At 39.5% G+C, this 21,224-nt stretch overlaps 1 protein-coding gene and 2 long non-coding RNA genes across 3 annotated transcripts; 2 read left to right on the forward strand and 1 right to left on the reverse strand.

Moving 5' to 3' along the window:
- The first annotated feature begins 8,055 nt into the window (after nucleotides 1–8,055).
- On the forward strand, nucleotides 8,056–9,125 carry LOC103720004 (zinc finger protein ZAT12). The gene has a single exon (XM_008809508.4). It carries the CDS (start codon nucleotides 8,112–8,114, stop codon nucleotides 8,616–8,618), a length of 507 nt encoding a protein of 168 aa, XP_008807730.1. The 5' UTR covers nucleotides 8,056–8,111; the 3' UTR covers nucleotides 8,619–9,125.
- Nucleotides 9,126–10,430: 1,305 nt separating this feature from the next.
- On the forward strand, nucleotides 10,431–12,521 carry LOC120112913. Its single transcript, XR_005514593.1, has 2 exons — nucleotides 10,431–11,693; nucleotides 12,000–12,521. It is a non-coding gene; the product is annotated as an uncharacterized LOC120112913 (long non-coding RNA).
- A 369-nt stretch (nucleotides 12,522–12,890) lies between these two features.
- LOC120112914 lies at nucleotides 12,891–14,390 on the reverse strand. The gene is made up of 2 exons (XR_005514594.1): nucleotides 13,503–14,390; nucleotides 12,891–13,284 (listed from the first exon to the last, which is right to left on the reverse strand). It is a non-coding gene; the product is annotated as an uncharacterized LOC120112914 (long non-coding RNA).
- Nucleotides 14,391–21,224: the final 6,834 nt, after the last annotated feature.

Here is a 21,224-nt window from a genome sequence, read left to right on the forward strand (position 1 = left end):
ATAAAGTCCTAATCAAAGTTTGCTTTCTTCCCTAACATCTAAATTTTCTGCCCTTCTTGTTTGTTTAGCAAGCAATTTAAATTTTCCACCTTAATAAAAGTACAGATGCTTGAGTGAACTTCATTTAGAAGGTAATCTTGAGACTTCATCAGGCCTTACATGATAGGTCATGGTCCAGACTTACTATCATTTATATTGGATTTAGAAAGCAAGGGTGTTGATTGGTTTGTATTTAGGGATGGTAATCGGCATCCGGTTCGGGCTTGACATATGATCCAATGAAGGAGATTCATGCTTTGACATCGCCCTTCCTCCATAAAATATATACTGATTCTAATTCTGTGCCTCATAACCCGTTTCTAAAGTTTTGACCACTTTGTTTACCAAAAGCATTTTGACTCATGACCATGGAAGCAGTGGGGATGCAAGGTTGTTGGGTGATTGGTCTAGCTACTATTTTCTGACACCTAAAAGCTTGGTAGTTGGATTCAAGCAATCCACCACAAACTGTGGATCAACAGGACTAACAGCTTCCAGATGATAAGGATGACCTGAAGACAAATGCTGGCAACTCATTTTATAATCGACGGAGGCTTCCTTTTAGGAGAGATCAAACAAGCAAAAACAAGGACTGGAGAGAGGTAGCTTGAAGGAATGGTATACAAGGACGGGAGGAAAGGAAGCTTCCTGCTCTAAAGAAGAGACAAAATTCTAGAAATTAGTAATGAGCTCTCTGCTCTCTAGAAGGGACAATTTCAGAGTTTAGAACATAATGCGCTGAATTTTAGTCAATAATTAGTCCTGATCCAGGGTTGTGTTTTGAAACTTTTGATTATGTCCAAGAGCCGGCCATGCTCGTTTGAAGTGTGAAAATTTCAGCACATGCTAAAGTTAAAATAATTAGTCGGCGTTTCATCATTGGATTAGGTGGTGATTTGTGGCATGGGAGTGATTTAGGATTACTGCCGCATAGAATCATCTGTGGTAATCTCATCACCTTTATCTATATCACCCTTCATCTTAGGATGATCACTTCATACCAAAGCCTCCGTAATGCTAGAATATAATTGGTCGGATACTGATCATGATCAGATTAAATATAGAATGTATCACATATATGTCAATCTAAACCCAAACCGCTTGTTAAATAGAACAAAAATCCAAATCAAACACTATATTTTGTTTAGTCAAACAAATAACTAGAACTGAAACACATTATCCATTTAATAAATAGGTAGAATAAAGTTAAACATGTTAAATAGGCCATAAATAGATTAAATAGATCATAAACAAGCCAAAATGATTTAAAAGGATCAAGATCTTGAACCTGAACCCGATCCCTGCTTCTTTTTCTCGTTCCAAGATGGTCAAAATAACATTACACACGTGGAAAGGTAGCCCCCAAGATCTAACAGATCTAAGAGAAACCCGCAATGAGGTTAGAGAAAGATATCTTGTAGGAAGTCTATCTAGCATCATCTTCAGAGGAAAAATTGTACTCTATTATTGACTCTGAACCTCAAGACTTTAGAAATATCAGTGTGTGCTTGATTGTTGTTGCCTTTCAAACTGAGATAAACCTCTTTAACCATTACTTTCCTTTGGTATCCTCTTCCCCAGCAAAGAACATCATTGTCTTGTTCACCAACAATCAAAGTACTAAGAATCTGATAAGCAATGGATGCAGGAAGAGAGGTGTTAACTGTTTCAATATTCCAGAATCCTTCCTCGGTAATAAAATGGCTAACGGTAGGGTAACTTGCAAAAATTTTTTGATGTAAAAGGGAGGCAAAAGGAGCCACCCGGCTTTTATTGAAAATTAATCATATTTACAACAGTGGTGAGGGGCAGAAATGAGTTACATTGTCAAGAGAGGAGAAAAATAGATGAGAGAAAAAGAAATTAAATAGTTCCAAACCAAGTATTGATGCTCAAGCAGTGGAGGAAAGAATCTCATCCAGACCAATAAGTAGAAGCATTCATTGCCCGAAAGTTTCAAGCAATTTCACAAAGATTTTCTGGAAAAAGCACAAGTAGAGTAACTTGCAATGGGATCTGTATTATAGCATAAAGGCAATGTTGATATAATCTGGGTAGAAAAACACGGATCCCCTTCTGTATTGATATTCTGACCAGATCCAATCGACCATATGAAGTCATTGGAGATGTGGACTGAAGCGTTATAAATAAGCTTCCATATCAGCGAAGCATTTCTCAGCAGACGATAAGGTCGCTAGTTGCCAAAAAAAATGGTATTTGGCTCTCAAAACAACAGAACAAAGAGAATCAGGAAACAACATAAGACGATCGGCAATCTTGCTAAATAATGCAGCCCACCATTTCTATAGGTCAGGAATGCCAACAACCCCAAGGCAAATCGTGTGCATAGACCTGCAATTTTCTTGATGTCCCTAAAGAAAATTCCTTAGGATTCCATTAAGCCATCTTATGAATCCCAAAGGAACCGTAGCATTAGATAAAATATGAATAGGCATAAAACGTAACATCAATCTCACCAGCATGATCTTGCCTGCCATTAAGAGGGTTCTCCATTGCAAAGATTGCAGCTGATGGGTAATTTTATCCATCGTTCCCTATATCTTGGCCATTGTTAATCTTTTTCCTCTGAGAGGAAACACCAAGATATTGATCTAATGTTTCGACCCTCTGAATTCCGAAATAAGCAGCATATTCTGAGCAGAGGGTCACAGGCATTTTGGGCTGAACAAAACAATAGATTTGTCGACTTAAAAGATCTACAATCATGGAGCTGAACTCTTCAAATCAAGATGCAGTCATCTGCAAACAAAAGATGGCTAACCGGAGGACTTCTCCTAGTAGGCCGGTATCTATAGATTAGACTCTGTTGAATCTATTGGCAAATAGCGCCACTAAGCATCTCTGCAAATAAGATGAAAAGGTATGGGGGGAGCGGGCATCCGCCGAAGACCAACTGAGAACTTGAAAAAAGTTGTCGGGAGCGCCATTAACGAGAATCACATAGGTAAGCCAATAACTGAGGAGGAGAAACAGATTTAGGGTATTTGAGGATTCAAAGCCAATAACTAAAGAGGATTCAAACAGATTGAGATTTTTGCAACAGACGTATTAGATCCCTACCCTTCCCGACCATCAGTCGAGACCCATTTAATCTGGTATAGGCCAGCTCTAAGTGTAATGTCCGAGCTTGATTTTTATTTTTATTTTTTGCTATAACAGATGGAGCATTTATCTCTAATGTAGATACATCCAAAAAAATCAAAAAACAACACATCACAGAGTGCGCTAGGCAACTCCTTTTCTCCGACCCATAAGCTTTCCCCGTGCAGGCTTGCATCTCTAGAGCGAGTTCTAGCACGAGGCTCTTTAAATGCCCGATTCGGCTTCAACTTGAAACCAAGTCCATCCTGCTGGCCTAGCATCCTCACGCCCGGATTTTCTTTTCCATTTGAGGTAATGTCTTCTTCCATCAGCTCCTGATCACCCTCCTCCGAATCTTGAAGCATATCCTCAATTCTCGTATTGTCCTCTTCTTAGAGATCTTTTAGAAGATGGAATACCACATGTTTGTTATCCGCTGAAGTACGCTCATCAAATTGCGTATAATCCATAGGATAGGCAAAATATGAATGTCAATTTTCTTAAAAAAATAAAAAAAATAAAAATTTTGAGTTTGTCGGATATAGGCCTGTTAACGAGCCGAGCTGCTCGGGCTCGGCTCGGGCTCGGCCCGTTAAAAGCTCGGCTCGAGCTCGGCTCGTTAGTCAAACGAGCTCGAGCCCGAGCCTAAAATGAGGCTCGTTTAAATTCGAGCTCGAGCCCGAGCTCGAGCCCGAGCAGCTCACGAGCCCAAACGAGCTCGAGCCACAACAGTGAGACCAAGAAAATGGGCCTCATTTTAATGATGTAAGAGCCTCATTTGTGGTATTTAATGTAGATTTTTGTTATGGGGCTCGAGCCCGAGCTCAAAACGAGCTTTACGAGCCCAAGCCCGAGCTTTTCTTTTACCAAACAAGCCCGAGCTCGAGCTCAACACAGAGCTCGGTACCGAGCCCGAGCCCGAGTTCTGTGAAACGAGCCGAGCCCGAGCCTCCCCAAGCTCGGGCTCGGCTCGGCTCGTTGACAGGCCTAGTCGGATACCATCCTTCCCTACTCGAAATGTTTGAAGTCCTCAGTCCAAGTTTTCATTACCAACTCCCCACCTGCATCTCCAAACGAAGTGTTTTTACTTTTCTTAATTTTCTTCTCTCTTTTCCTTTTCAAGACTTCGCTCAAGTTCAACACTTACTAAATTGGGTAGCTGTTCGTGAAAACAAGAAGCGGCGATCCAAGTGGCTAAGAATCTTAGCCGGATATGGGAAGATCCACCTTATATTAGTTACATATTTAATAATATGTGATGCTTCCTTGCGCTTGTTGACACCCTCAGGTACCGAAAAAATGCATTAATAAGCAGAAGGACCACGCCTGATCCATGATACCCCTGCTTACCTCACTTAGCACCCATATAAACAAAAAATGACCAGGACCCACCAATCAAATAAAGTTCCCTCGACCTTAAGCAAGCCAGATAGATCTTGGTCAAATTAATATACGTGGGTTGCCACGTTTTAGTTGCGTAACCAATGGCCATTGTGGATGTCAGAGTGGCTGTTCAATGGATTAAAAGATCGTATTAATGAATAGTTTACAAGATCATAAGATCAGACACGTAACTTACGAGAGTTAGGCATGCAAAGATGAATACTTTAAGCAAATTAATGAATTGCACGAACGCAATTATATTTATAGCCCATGTAACGATTGATGCGATATTTTGAAGCAATTTGACATATTTTGTAGATGATGTTGTGATTGAGATTCAATCAAAAACGATGTTGCCATCAAGATTATGTCAGTGCCGACGCTGCTTGTTGTCTGTGCTACTCTAGTCGAGGTCATATATTATTATCGTAATATGTTTCGTATTATTATGATAATATTATGATACTGTTATTATCATAATAAAAAGCTTAAAGCGCCCTGCAACTTCCATCGACAAAGCGTATCTAACTTCGTTAATTTCGTCTGACTCTTAGTCCAACGTAGCCGCCTCAAATCCATGCCGTCGGGAACCAACCATTTGGGATTAAATGCATCAAGGAACAGTCAGCAAAGTCATGACGTAGGAACATGGTATTCTTCCGGTCCGCAATTTTATATATCTAGGCGAACGTTTTCTAACGGGACACCGCGAATCTATTAAAATAAGTTGGTGTGCACTGACTTTGCTACCCTACTTTACTTTATTAGGGAGAAACTTGCCAAAATAGTTCAAACCCTTATAAGTGATGTGGGTCGTAATTTGACACGTCACGGCATGTTTTTCTTCCCAAAGGCATTACAAGGAATTGAATCACTGCCAAAATTTCAAACCCTGACGTTCAGCTTGCAATGGGTAACACCACCAGAATTATCATATAATGACGGCTTTAAGATGTTGGAAGTCTCCTTCCTTTAATAGTTTGTAATGTTAAGAGGAGTTTTTAGTCCCACATTGCTTGTGTAGAGTTTTTTAGATAACTTAATAAGCATTCAAATCCTACACATGCTAGAGTAACTTTTTAGTGGGAAGTTGTGGAGGAAAAGCCAATATTATATTATCAAAGATTGGCACTTATCCGTTTTTGCACAAAATAACTGTACTAGCAGTTATGTTTTGAACTGGCACTATTCCAAAGGTTGTGTCACTTCAGAGCTTATTTCAGAGTTATAAATTGCCAATATCCTTCACAGATTGAAATAACTTCTTCTACATAAACTTTTCATTTTCGTTGTTATGGGAAATCCTAGTTTTGCTGGCTAGAATTCTATTTTGGTTTTGTTGTATCCTGGAGCGAATTTGCTGGATCACCAACAGCAACATAGTGGGGCAAAATTCGCTTAAGGACAGTGTTAATTCACGCTTCAAGACCTGTTTCATATACTAGAGTTCCTTCTGTTTCAACATAAGATTCCTTTAAGTTCATTCCCCTCCTATTGCGTTAACTTTTTTTTTAAGAAAAGAACAGTATTTCGCAACTATTTAAAATAATTATTTTCTCAGATAATCTTTTTCATTACTTAAAGTAAGAGTACGTGGCCATTTTTCTGCATGTGTCCCATGTTTTTTTCTTTTCTATTATGATTTTCACGGATTCTAATATATCTTAATTTATTCTTTTTTGAAGAAACATCCACATGTTATTACTGAGAAGAATCATAATGTGGAACCGGATTACATCAACAACTGAGTGCTGAAATTTCCCATTAAATAATCGTTTTACATTTGAATAGGCATGGGTTGCGTGCGCCATTTTCGCAAGGCAGTGGAGATCAACGTAGCGTGGTGAAAAGTCTACGAATTCTCGTAGTTCAACCGGTGCTTATCACTCTGCTTTGTTTCAGGAAGATTTCTCCAGCGTGTAGGTCTCTTCTTTCACGTGTCGATCAAGGAAAAGAAGTGGGGTCGTTCTTCGGGGGCGATTCTTTAACCGAAACAGCTCAAACATGGACCCGAGAGTTAAGAAGTCGGAAGAAGATTAGGTGGTCGATCCATGTTTTATGAGACTTCTTTACACTGCCGAAGTGGAACCGGCATTTGCGCTGCATTCCAAAGTCCAGCTCCAGAGGAAGTTTCCTCCTCCAACTGCTGATGCTTGCTTCAGGCTTCAGGCTTCAGCTACCCCAAATTAAACCTACCACCAGGCTTTAGGAAATTTCAAGGTGTAAACTGACGGCTTCGTTTTCTGACTAAAATGATCTAACACCATCCTTTTTTTTTTTTTTTGATTTAAAGAAGAGGCAGAAAAGAGCCGCCCGATTTTTATTGAAGATTAATCGTATTTACAACAGAGATGAGGAGCAGAGATGAGTACATTCTTAGGAACAAATGCGAGAAAAAGAAGCTAAATGATTCAAAACCAAGTATATGATAATTAGTGGAAAAAAGAATATCATCCCGACCAATAAATAGGTGCATTTAGTGCCTGAAAGTTTCAAAAAATTTTTACAAAAAATTTAAGAAAAAAAAGCATAAATTGCACCATACTAAACTTCTAAAATGCAAAATAATACAAAACAAATATTTTAATACATAAAAAAAAAGGAAAGGAAAGAATATCTTATTGGGTCTCTTATAAAGATGACTTATAACTGCTAGCTCTTATTAATAACAGTTACTTTATTTCCAGAGAAATCGGTATGTGGCGAAATTAGTCAAAAAAAAAAAAAAGAGGGTACTGTTCGATTTCCGACTCCAGAAAGTATCCACCAGATTGGGTAGATCCCCACTACTGAAACATTTGGCGTTCGACTCCCACCATCAGAATTCAGGATGCGGTGAAATCACAAGTCAATAGCTGAACCAAACGCTCTCACGTACACACGCAATTTCAAATGAACGCATGTGGATATGATTTGCGACCAAGTTATTGACGTCGTCCTTCGAGAAGATTAATCAGATCAAAAGGGTGGAAAATTTTCGCATGGTACGCCTGCTATTACTTCCTTCGTGACGGTGCACGTGCCAGTGCACTAGGAAGCAACAGCCATTAATTCGTGTGTGAAATGAGAAGCACGAGTCCTCGATCGACGTCCAAACCGCGTCTGGTCGTGCCGCTTAACGGCGCTACACGTTTCCTCCGAGGCTAAGCAAATCCCATTCCCATTTTGCTCCTCCCTCCCTCTGTTTTTCCAGTGGTGATATCATCACACAGTTTTGCTGACTCGTTCTCACTCTCTTTTCAAACTCCCAAAAGATAAACGGAGGAGAATGGAGACCTCTCTCATGGTTCTAGATGGAAAGGACGCCAAACTTTCAAAACAGCCTCCACTCGTCACCACCATCTCACCCTTACGTGTCACCCAAAACTAAGCCCGAGTGACGATTCAGCAAGGCAGCACCCCGGAACCCCAAAGGGGCTTTTGGATACTCATACTCACAAAGATCCACATCATAAGAAAACGATTGCTTGTCGCGTATGAAGTTAGAACTCTGAAGAAGCCTATAAGTAGACATATCCGTGCCTCACATTTTCCAATATTTTTCAGCTTCAATCAAATCCTATCCATAAACTTTTCTTATCTAAGAGATGAAGAGACTTAGAGGAGGTGATCGGGTGGAGAGCATCGACATGGCTAACGTTCTCATGCTTCTGGCTCGGGGTGGGGAAGAGATGGGCCACTTGACCCGAGACTCGCCGGGTCGGGTTTTCGAGTGCAAGACGTGCAACCGCCAGTTCCCGTCGTTCCAAGCGCTGGGCGGCCACCGGGCGAGCCACAAGAAGCCGAGGCTGATGGGCGACGGCCATGGCCAGGCCCAGAGCGCGCTCGCGAAGCCCAGGGTGCACGAATGCTCCATCTGTGGGCTGGAGTTCGCCATTGGCCAGGCCCTGGGGGGCCACATGAGGCGCCACCGGGCCGCAACCGAGGGTTTCAGACCAGGGCTCGCGGAGAAGGAGCCTGATGGGAAGAGGATGCTCTGGCTGGACCTCAACCTGCCGCCAACGGAGCTGCTAGACGACATGGAGTGCCGGAAAGTAGGGCTTAGTTTCGAGTTTGTTGACAAGACTGCTATGGTGGTGGATTGCTTCAATTAAACTTAAATCTGCCATGACCTTTTGGGTTATTGTTTAGTTTTCTTTCTTTTCTTTCCTTTTTTTTTTTTTGTTCAGTATATAGTTCCTTTGAGATGAGATACTTTATTATTCCCTTATTTTTTTTCTTTCTCCCTATCTTTTCCTCTTTTTTTTTTTTTCTTTGATGTGGATTGAGATTCAAGTTACCTAGCTTCTTTCGCGATGTCAACCATTGGAGCTGCTTCGAGATTTTTTACAGGTGGATAGAAGAAGAGATTGGAGTAATTTGAGAATGATCCAATGGTTGACATCCTAAACGTGAAAGATACAATCCAAATTCTTTGGATAGTGCAGGCAGCGATTGTTTGGAACCGTGTAGATTTATGAGTGACTTTAGTGGACATGCCTCTCATGCTTCTTTAGTTGAGGAAGAAGATGGGGCTGTGAATTTTTTGCTAATTTAATTGGGTTTGTAAATTTTGAGTCTGATTATGTAGTTACTTCACTCCTGAATCTTTGAATTTCTTATGTTTATGTTGGTCGTTAAATATGCGCTCATGACTAAGTTGCCGGAAATGAGAAATAGATGACATTTATGCCAAGAATATATATAAATTTTATCAAGGCAGTCAAAGATTTTAAATTAATACAAGCGAACACTCCTGGAGTACAAAGAAGGCCGTAGGTCGGGGAGTGGTGCATAGAAATTGGAAAAGCTTTATGCCGGAGATGATTTTGTGTGAATTTTAAGAAAAATGGTAAAAAAATTGAATGATCGTGTTTAAGAAAATAAAATGAAACCTATTTTATGTAAGAAGCAAACAAAATTTTTTTTAGAGACACAAAATTAGATAAAAAGATAAGTAATTTATTGACAAATAATGCCAACAACCGCAACAAAGATGATGCTTTTCTATTAATTATCTTCAATCATATCAACAAAAACATACTATATCATAGAATTAATGTAATTATAAAATTGAAACAGTTGCAATTTATGGTCCAACCCGTCAATCAGACACTCGAACGGCATGCTTTAAGCAAGTTTGGATTTGACATACATAAATTTTGATTGTAAATGGGTCTAAATTTGTTTATTAAATAGATTGAATTCAGATTTAAACCTTCGACTCGTTTAATCCGTTTAGACTCATTTAATAATTAGGTCGGAGCATTGAATCTATTTAAAATCTGTTTAATCTATTTGAAATCTGTTTAATCTATTTCTGACCTATTTAATCTAACCTACTTAACATATTTAATTAATTTAAATTTATTTAATCTGTTAAAAATTTGTCGAATCTATTTAATTTGTTTAATAAATAAGTTATATGGATTGGATCATGAAGCCTGATCTCTCTCGACCTTTAAATTTTAGACAAAATAGATTTCCATGCCTACCCCTCGACGAGTATATCTACCCTCTTCTTTGCCTGTCTGGAACCTTCTCTTCCTCCCAGTTTTGGGCACCGGGAAGAGACGAAGGCATGACCGAATTTTGGGCACTCGGAAGAGATGAAGGCAGGTGCAAGAAGAGGGTAAATGCCCAAGAATCTTAATTCATGCTCAAAATACATGCCAAAGATACCAGGATTCAACCATTGAAACCTAAATTGGGATCCAGCGTCGGGATACTGTGGAAAGAAAAGATGGGTATCGAGAGAGCCATGGCCATGCTCCTTTTCACTGCCATCCATTATTTTCCCTCTCTCCTTTATATTGATTGATCCAACGAGGCTGAAGCAAAGCTACAAATTGATTGTAGACAGAAGTGAGGCAGGTGCAAATTCCTTTCATTTTCAGATTGCTTCGGTTACATAAGCTCTTGTAAGTGGCATCATATTTTGTCTAGTTATTTAAACATTTTGTAGGCAAAAAGAATCATATTTTGTAGAACACCGCCTTTTATTTCTAATTTAGTTCGTGCCTTTTCTTCCGGAGTGTGTCTGAAGTTGAGTTAGTCTTTGTAATAATCACATCGTTCACATTTAAAGATAACTTACCTGATTGTAACAAAAAATTTTGAGTACATTATATTTCACTCACTGTTAAGTAAAATATTAGTATGATGTCGATGATTATTAGTGGTCGGTATTATGGTCTTGAACAAGGAAAATAATTAGTTTTCAACAAATAATTATTCCTCATTGTTTGGTTGTATCAAAGTCTCTTATATGGGGCAGAGTAAATCAGACTATAATGGCTGTGTATAGTGTAACTGAGGTTTGGTATACATGGAATTCCTTGTGATTAGGGCTTTTGTTCTGGGGACTTTGTTAATAAAGTTATCCAATGATTACATGTCCTCTGAATGGTAACTGGGATAATGCTGTTGCATAGGGGTGTAATTTAGCCGAGTTTGATCGAGCTTGGGTATGATTATAGTTTCGTTTAAACTCAATTTTGAGTTTGAAAACTCAGGTCAAGCATGATTTCCGAGCTCAATTGAAGCTTAATTTTGCACTTTGCTGAGCATAAGTCTAATTGGTTGGCTTGAAATCCCAAATTGAGCTATAAATCAATTCAAGCTTGAACCATGCTCGGTTCAATCTTGATTTCTAGCTTGGATCAAGTTTGATTCATGGATTGGTTCGCATCTGATTTGGCATTTGGTGCATTAAGAGTTTTAGAAACATAATACTGAAGATGCTATTGAATGTGCTATCATTCGTTGGATCATAAAATATTAACAAAACCATCTCACAAAGTTATAATTAGGCAAGCTGTGGTTACAGTACCATCTATATCAGTCACATGAGAAAAATCAGTATCTTCATTGTACAAGAAATTTGTGAAAAATTATCAGCCAAAGAGGAAAAAGAAAAGGATCGTTGGAAGGCCTCGGCTTTCCTCTCTTTTCTTTCACCTTTTCCTTGCCTTCTTTTGGTTTATTTAGTCCATGCTGTGATGGGGTTAGATTCTTATTGCTTAATATATTGCTGCATTGGGCCTTCAGAACCGTGCTTTCCAGCGACCTGGGGTCGAGGATCTCGGGAGGCACGTCAGGCTCTGCGGCTGGGTAGTCCTCCGCAGGGTTCATGGTGGGCTGGTGGCCTTACCTTCCTTAACCCTAGGGATCCCTTTGGGATTGTTCAGGTGCGTTTGTTTCAGGTTGCTCATGGTTTAGCTTTCCTTCGTGCATTATTTTCCTTCTTCTGAGATTTTTTTAGTTGATAGGATCTTCTTAATTATTGTTAATGGAGTGGTGCTCACCAATGTCACTGAATATTATTCTTGTTTTTTTAAATCATAAATTGCAATGCTTTTTGATCATTCTTTAAATTAGATGTGTTTCTTGATCCTTGATGAGAAAATGGTGCTGAAAGATTTCTGTTTTTTTTTTTCTCTCCATATTTCAATGTTATTTGGTCATTCTTTAATCAATATCAGTCATCTTGATAGGGAATGTTGCTGATGGATAACTCTGGTTGATGAGTATTTGATCTCCATCGAGGGTATTGTTCGTGCTTGGCCAAAGGAATCTATAAACAAGAAGATGAACATTGGGTCTATAGAGGTATGACGGAGACTCCTATTGCTTAATATATTGATGTATTGCTTGAGAACCTGTCTGCTTAAATATGAAGGTTCGTTTTTCTTTTTAACTAATTTCAATGACCTCATATTGTGAAAGAAAAGAAGGCAAGTTGAAGATGGTGCAAATCATTACCATTGCTCTGTTCTGCTGTTATATACCTTGGCGTTTCTTGATTGCTTGTTCCAATAGGCCCTCCCACCCCTCTTTCACTGCACCAAATCCTGAAGATATGGATGATCTCTCTTCAGCTCGTGCTTTGGCTTATGGCGTGGTGTATAACGGAATTGAGGTAACATATTTTATTCTTCTGTTATTTATGTTGTTTTCCCCATTCATCATAACTGGCATCTGGTCTATAAAGCCCCATATTTTATTTTTGGTATTTATTTTTGCACATAGAGATGTGAGGAGTTCATGTGCTTTCCTTAATACGGCACCATTAAGAACTTTGGCACAACGCCCCTTCCATTTAAGAACTTTGGCCATGGCTCTTTCGATGCCCATCTTTTCTTTCCACAGTATCCCGACGTTGGATCCCAATTTAGGTCTCAATGGTTGAATCCTGGTATCTTTGGCATGTGTTTTGAGCATGAATTAAGATTCTTGAGCATTTGTTGCATGCCTTCATCTCAAGGAACAATCCAGACTTATCCATCTGATACCGATTAAAGAATGACCAAATATCATTGAAATATAGAAAAAAAAAATAGAAGTCTTTCAGCACCATTTCCTCATCAAGAATCAAGAAACACATGTAATTTAAAGAATCATCAAAGAGCATTGCAATTTATAATTTAAAAAACAAAAATAATATTCAGTGACATTGTTTAGCACCACTCCGTTACCAAGAATTAAGAAGAGAAATCTCAGAAGAAGGAAATAACGCGCAAAGGAAAGCTAAACCACGAGCAACCTAAAAGAAACGCACCTGAACAATCCCAGGGGGACCTCTAGGGTTGAGGAAGGTAAGGCCGCCGTGACCCCCAGGTCGCAGGAGAGCACGGCTCTTGAGGCACAATGCAATAGGAGTCTCCATCATACCTCTATAGATCCAATGTTCATCTTCTTGTTTATAGATTCTTTTGGCTGAGAATAAACAATCCGGAGATCAAATACTTATCAACCAGAGTTATCCATCAGCAACATTCCCTATCAAGATGACTGATATCGATTAAAGAATTGCCAAATAACATTAAAAAAAATAGAAATCTTTCAGCACCATTTCCTTATCAAAGATCAAGAAACACATGTAATTCAAAGAAGTAATTTATGATTTAAAAAACAAGAATGATATCTAGTGATATTGGCGAGCACCACTCCTTTACCAAGAATCAAGAAAACCCTCGAGCAACCCGAAGGAAACGCACCTGAACAATCCAGAGGGATACCTAGGGTTGAGGAAGGTGAGGTCGCCATGAACCTGATGCGCCTCCCGAGAGCGCGGTTCTTGAGGCACGATGCAACGGAGAACTCGTCGGGGTTAGGGCCGGGGTTCGGAAGGGGGAGGAGAGACCGAAGACTGCGAGGTGGAAGAGAAGAGAGGGGAAGCGAAGTCTCTACAAGTCGGGAGTCTTGAAGGGAGTATGCGGAGGGAGAGAGCGAGACTGGCGAGGCGAGGGTAAAGGAAGGGAGCGACGCGAAGGATCGAAGCCTTTGGCGGTGGCCTCCGGATGAGAGAAACCCAGCGGGTTTCCTTCAAGCCATTTTATAGGTTCCTCCTCTCTTATTCTACATGGCTCGGAGACACGTGCGACGCACCAGTTTCGGATAGTATCTGGGCTGTTAACAGGCCCCCTCATGTCCTGTTAGACCCAACAGCGGCCCATTATGACTAGAAATGACCCGATCATCATTAGTTTGCTTGTTAAAATAACTGATGCACTTCTTCATCGTTGGCATGATTGCTTCTCCAGACGCTATGAAGGGTTGCACTAGAGAGTGTAGTTGGGCACCTGGTCGTTCTTGAACATGCGCTAGGGCTGGAAGTGGGCCGGCCATGTCTCTACTCAAACCCGGCCTGATTTTTTTTAGCTTCGGGCCCGGCTTAGGCTTAAAAATATTTGGATAACTCATGCCCAAATGGCCAAACCCAGCCTGAATTATCCATTTGGGGTAAAAATTGGTCCGGCCTGAACTTGATTGAAGTTTAATACTTCATAATATTGCTTCGTAAGAAAATGAGTTAGTTAAACATTAGTTCCTGCAATAATACAAGTAAGTGATACAAACCAGTTAGGCCCATTTTAATTTGTTCTTTATTTTCTCATTATTTTCTCTAAATAATAATATACAAAAACAAATGTATTCAAGCCTAAATTCGAACTCTATTTCAAGTCTTATTTAGGCTCAAGCCCGGGCTGGGCCTATAACACCCGAGCCCGGTCCAAGAAATAAATGCTCTATGTTTAAATCCAAATCCGGTTTGAACTTTTTGAGGTCTAACTTGAAGTCAACCCGGCCCAATGAGCTTCAAGCCGACCCAAGCCAATTTTCAGCCCTAACATGCGCTGTCTATAATGTCCTGATAGAAGGTTTTTAGAGACCCAGGAATGGCAATTGTTTGTGGGTAAAAGTCATTCAGTCCAACAACACATTCAAGTGTTATCCATCTCCTGCAATTGCTTGTTGACATGATAGCCAATATTGGTTGCCTCGAGTACCCCGGTGATGTAGGGCAACGTCAAGGCCCATCACATAAAGAGAAATCCGAGCCCATAAGCCTGGCCGACTTTTGTAAGCAAGCTGTGCTGGTTCTATAAGTTTTGGACCCATTTGGTAGGCCATATCATTATAGTAGTTTTGTACGACACCCTAATTGCACCTCAAAGTCGTGCACGCAGCCCATAACGGCCGCCGATTTTTGTAGGTCTCATTCATCTGCATCTCAAAACAGCACCATAAAGAACCAGTGGCCATGATTGGCTGCATGCATGGGATACGGGTGTACTCAATGTAGGCCCTAATCTCTCCTTCGACGAGGTTTGCATAACGAGACGTGTTTTTAATGGACTCAAGGTACTAAGCCCTCCGGTCACAAAATTGGCCAATTCTCAAGAAAATCCATCTCCACTTAAAACCAAACCAGAATTTTTTAAACGTAATTCAAGGATTGGATTTGGTTGGCTCTTTCCTAATAGCAATTATTTTCAAATTAGGCTCAGGGTGATCCAACTCAAGCCCATACCGGAAACCAAATGAAACCAATTGCTTCAAGATCAAGCCATCTGACCCATCTGCCTTGATTATATCCTGCTATCAGCTCCAGCCAGACCACAACCTATCTCAGGTCCAACTCAATAGCTGAAAATTCCTCCCTCGATGAATTAAGGCTTATCCCTTTCGCTTAACAACTAAAATTTCTGGGTTAGATTCTTTGATTGCTCATATTCGAGCATTTGAGGCTTGCCCCTTCCATTTTTTCTGAAACAATTCTAGGAGCATGCATTATAGTCTACGAATTTGCCCAAAGACTCCTAGATAAAACATTCAACAACGGCAGTAGATTGCGTCCATCTCATTCTCACAAACCGTATCCATCTCATCTCGCACGTCTCTTGACTCACAAAGGATAGATTATACTCATGATGAGTCATTGAATCCGATCCACGTCTCTCTGTTGCAGTCCAATAACATGTGATGTAAGTCAGTAAATTTACCAATGTAAACAACCATTCTATCATCATTTCGGAGATTTTATCTGAGAGACCCACACCTTTATTTTATCTTTTTTGCATTTTCTTCTACTGTCCGACTCTTTGGGCTATTCTTACACCCGGTGTATATGAGCTGCCAATTATATGCGTACCCAATGTATTAGACTTTAAGGTCCTTCATGCCACTTTTAGACACCGAGCCTGCAGCGCCGCAATGGATTAATTAAGTGGTGTCATTACATGATGATCTATTTTTTAACTGTATTTAATCTTACCCAACGGCTACCAACAATTCGCTTAAATCTTTATCAAGAGGAACGTTCGCCAAAAGGCCCATTCTTTAAGCCCGCCCGTGGATCACGCCGGTGTCACTGTTTGGAGCTATCATGTTATCGTCATGCCTCGCGCAAAGCACAAAAAACATGAATTCTTAATGCTAAGTCGTCGAGGCCACTGGCAACCAATACTTGGCTCCGCAAAGAAAGATTCTATGCTTTTTCCCAGTTCTAGGAGATTCCAGCAACCAGAAAATGGCATTGATTTGGATTGGTTGATTCAGAAGTAATTAAGTATTCGACATCAATGCTTAATTATTCTGCACGTTCAGCAGCCGGTGCTCTTAATTATAGTGCATGATATATCACTGCACATTATATATTATGGATGGTTGTCTCCATTATATGGAGTACAAGTCTTCTAGATCATTGAGTACATGTCTATGTTGAAATTTGTTGGAAAAGTTTCACAAACAATTATTTCTAAGCCAATCCATTAGATGGTGATCTTAGAACTAATCTACAACTAACTTTGAATTATTTTGCTATTCTCTCGCAATCAAAAGATGATTAAGACATGCATTCCCCGGGCCAATCAAAATTTGTGCATAAGAAATGTAACAAGCTCGGATCTCATCCAAAATGGCTTGTCGGAAGATATTATTTGGATTTCTTAATTTTGTATAAGTACTTAAGATCTATCCAGTAAATAACTGATATGAAATTAATCCCTCCGTTTAAGTTTTAATGATCTCGTCAAGCTAAGGGTTCAAATTCATTTAAATCTAATTAAAAGCACCATGATTGGCCCATGGTCAGCCCCAATAGATCCATGCTACAATGTCTCCTAGTCTACATAGGTTCTGAGCCGGATCTGCTCTGATACCATTTGTAACAACATAGGATCTCATCCAAAATAGCTAGTTGGAAGATATTATTTGAATTTTTTAATTCTATATAAATACTCAAAATCTACCTAATGAAAAAACAATGTGGGACTAAATACATACCTGCTTTTTATTTTTTAATAACCGAGCCCTCACCTCCTATCAAGTGGCCTTCTCTATTGGAATCTGCCTGAGCGACGAAACATGTCTATGAGCCTTCGGAGATCATGCCCTGCCCCAAAAAAAAAAAAAAAAGTTGATGGAGGGAGGGAGGCACCCCTGGTTTATTTTTGGAACACATGACGCTTGGCACTAGGCATTATTTATGGTAACCCTAGGTGCAATATTGCCTACTTTAATGATGTTTGATTTGTTGAGTCATGAGTGATTAGTTATAGATTTGTAGTAATGGTGCCCCGGTAAGTGGGGTTTCCCAAGCCTAAGAATAATAAAATTTTGGTGGTGACCCCAACAAGCGGTCTTTCACCAGCTTTGGGCCTTCCTATTTTGAGATTGTTGACCTCTTATTCTACTCTTTTGGTTTTAACTTATTATTAAAACAAAAAAAAAACTCTGCTGCTAAGCGACCAATTTGAGTTAGTAGAAGCCATTTTAGAATATTTCGCTCCATACAAACTGCGATGCATTTATTTATGATGAACAATCTTCAATTTAATTGATTTAGGATTTTAATATGTCTAATTATGTCGAGGAAAACTATGGCTTATATCTAAAACTCACTTGCGTGCAGTATGTATACATATATACATACATGCTTGTATATATAATACACATATACATGCTTTAAGCCAAATCATCAAGTGGAAGTATCTTCGAGCATTGCTCAGATGATACATTTTATGAGACAATCAGCTAGACAGCTTGAAATTAAAAGCCAAGTTACTATAATAGTTCTAGGCAGTTGTTTTGGACATCAAACTGGCATTGGCCTAATGAGTACTTTTTTAAGCTATTTTTTTTGTTAAACACCAATTCTTACTCAGAACAAAAACTGACGGTGCATAGCATTTTATTTGGATGTTCAAGATCTTTCATAGTATTCTAGAACAAATTTTCAAACGGGATTTTGTATGAAGGCAAAACATTCTCTACCTCTTGTTTTTGTTAAATTTTCATCAAAAACAAATCATGCATGACTACACATTTACATCACAAATATGGCTCTCATCAAATTCCTATTTGATGCTGTTAGAAACTATCATAAACCAATATCAAGTATGCAAATAAATATTGCAGCGGAAATTTGCATACCTCCCAAAAATTTGATCCTCCAAGGGTTGTTTCACGTGTTCTAAAGTTTAATCCTTCAAAGCTTGATCCGCCAAAGTTTCTACTCGGTGAAGGAATGTACTACAAGAGCAACGCCTATTATTTCCACAGCCTCAATGCCCCAATCAAGAGAGAACACAAAAATATGCAAGAGGAGAAATTTTGTTCATGTGCCATAAACTAGGAAGGAGGGGGGCCTTTGTATAGACCCCACAAAACCATAATTGATGGCATTTTATAGCCATTTTGCCCAAAGGCAAAACGGCAGCCAGGCTATGGGGGGAGGCATGCAGCCAAGCTTTTTGGGGGAGCGCCCACTGAGGGCACCCTCCCATTTATTACATCTCCCACTCGCACATAGTGGGCACGACCCTAGTCATGCATCTCCTTAAGTATTCTCAATCTTGTTCATACTAGCAAACAGGTTGTACGACCACCGAGCACACATATAGAAAAAATATGGGAGCACTATACCAAATCTCTCACCAAAGAAGACCAGCATAGCAACATCCCTAAGTGTCTCGTTATGCCCTAGACCCATTCAAACACACCAGATCAAGCCTTTTTTAATCCTTCTCGAGTATGAATACTCAAAACAAAGCTTGACGCTTAAACTATTACCGTGATGTATTTACGATTATGTCACTATACAAAATAACGCCATAACCTGTCGACTGCAAATACACTCACTGATGTATCAATGAATAGTCTTCCCTTTGCCCTCATGCCACTTAATCTTGGTCTAACCGCTTTTCCAGCAATGCCCCTTTAGATTGCATCAATCATAGTCATAAACAACACGCTAGAGTAGCTGACATCAAAATCTTAGTCTTATGATATAGTCAAAAGTAAACAAAGGTATAAAATAAGTCAATTAAATGACTCAAGGACTCACACAATGAGGAAGCAGGGATTCATTCTCTCACTTCCATAGTTGGTCGAATTAAGCACATGTAGTATGAAATACATGCTACGATGGAGTTCTCTTTGATAAAGAGCGTATGTCTAAACTCTTAAACATCGTACGGATCTTAGTCTAGTCACTTATCAAGTGCCTAACCCGAGTTCTCATTTTGCTCACCTCCCCAAGGCGCCAAAAGTAGATCTCACATCTGGCTAACCACAGGCTACTTGGATTGTGGGTTCTCCATGTGCAGTCTATATACTGAAAAAGGACTTCATCTTAGCTCCAACTAAGGTAACATATTTTTGTTTATCATCCCAACTTATTCCACAAGCCCAAAAATATTGTCTCGTCTCAGCTCGCTATCCAAGCACCAGAGGCGATTGCTCGTGTGAGTGAGCCAATCTTTGTTTGTCGGCATACCTTTACATACTATATATTCAAATATATGAAAAATGTGGGTAAACAATTCATGAATAAAATCATATTCATTGATATCCCAAATAGGTGTACAAATCATAGTCAGCTGAAGAAAAATTACAATCTACGCAACCCTACATTTTTAACATGTGCCTTAAAAGCATCTCTTGCTATAGGCTTAGTCAAGGGGTCCGCAACCATGTGACTTGTAGAAATATACTTCAGGACCACCTCCTTATGCGCAATCATATCCCTCACGTAGTGATATCGAATGTCTATATGTTTGGTTCTTCCATAATACTAGGGATCCTTAGCCTAGGCAATTGCTGCCGTACTATCTTAATGAATCGTTACGGATCTGAAGCATCCTTGACAACTCGAAGGTACTGAAGGAACCTCCTCAACCAAACTACTTCTTGAACTGCTGCTAAATATGCTATATATTCCAACTCCATGGTCGATAAAGCTATACAGGGTTATTTCTTGCTACTCCAGGTAATGGCGCCATTATTAAGCAAGAAAGCATAACCAAAAATTGATTTGTGCTCATCTAGATCGCTGGCCCAATCAGCATCAGTGTAGCCAATAAGTTGCAAATTTGAACCCTGATAGTAGAGCACATAGTCCATCGTTCCTTTGAGGTATTGCAGAACTCTCTTGACAGCTTTCCAATGAAGGAATCCGGGGTTGGACTGAAACCTGCTAACTAAGCCAACCGAATAACATATGTCCGATCGTGAACACATCATAGAGTACAACAAACTACCTACAACACTAGAATAGAGAACACGAGACATTTTCTCAATCTCTTCTGGAGTCTTAGGACACATTTCTTGACATAAGTTTTCACATTTCGCTATAAGAGTGTCAATAGGCTTACAATCATACATCTGGAAGCGTTTAAGACTCCAGAATAATACAATAATCTCCAGAATAATACATCTGGTCATACAATCATCTCCAACGCCACTATGTCCAATCAATAATAAAATAACCTAATTTTTGCGCAAAATAATGTATGGGAGAAAAAAAAATTCTAACTCTACCATGCTCCCACTTTCTAAAATAAATGTCACTATTGAGGATCTGTCATTAATAGCCTGTTGAGCCAGTCACTAATAGCAACAGTTCTTACTAGGGCCATCACACCCTTTTGGGCCAGCCACTGAAAGTAACAATTCTTAATGGGGCCATTAATAGGACAACCTTCATCCTAGGTCCTAGTAGCCTTTTGGGTCAGCGACTGAAAGCAACAGTTCTTACTAGGGCTACCAGACCGGCTCTCCTCTAAATCAATACCAGTTTTCTGAATCACTGTAGTTGGGTCAAATAGCACAAGGTACTACCAGTAGCCTCCCTTATTGTGCTATCCTTAATATTTTCTACAGCAAATTAGTTGGGTAAAATAACACAAGATACTACCAGTAGCCTTCCTTGTTGTGCTATCCCTAACTGAACTTGGTATAGATCAAAAACAGAGATACATCCATTTTTATGTACTCCAAAATATGCTAAGTATTTCTCCTAAAAATTAAATAATACTAAGTATTTTCCAAAATTATAACAACACATAAAAGTAATGTGCTAATCATAGGCCCAACAATTTAATAAATGTGCATATAAAAAAAAAGATATAGAGGCCCATAGTTAATTCCAAGCA

This window comes from Phoenix dactylifera, chromosome 13 (assembly GCF_009389715.1).
Source record: "Phoenix dactylifera cultivar Barhee BC4 chromosome 13, palm_55x_up_171113_PBpolish2nd_filt_p, whole genome shotgun sequence".
Lineage (NCBI taxonomy): Eukaryota > Viridiplantae > Streptophyta > Magnoliopsida > Arecales > Arecaceae > Phoenix > Phoenix dactylifera.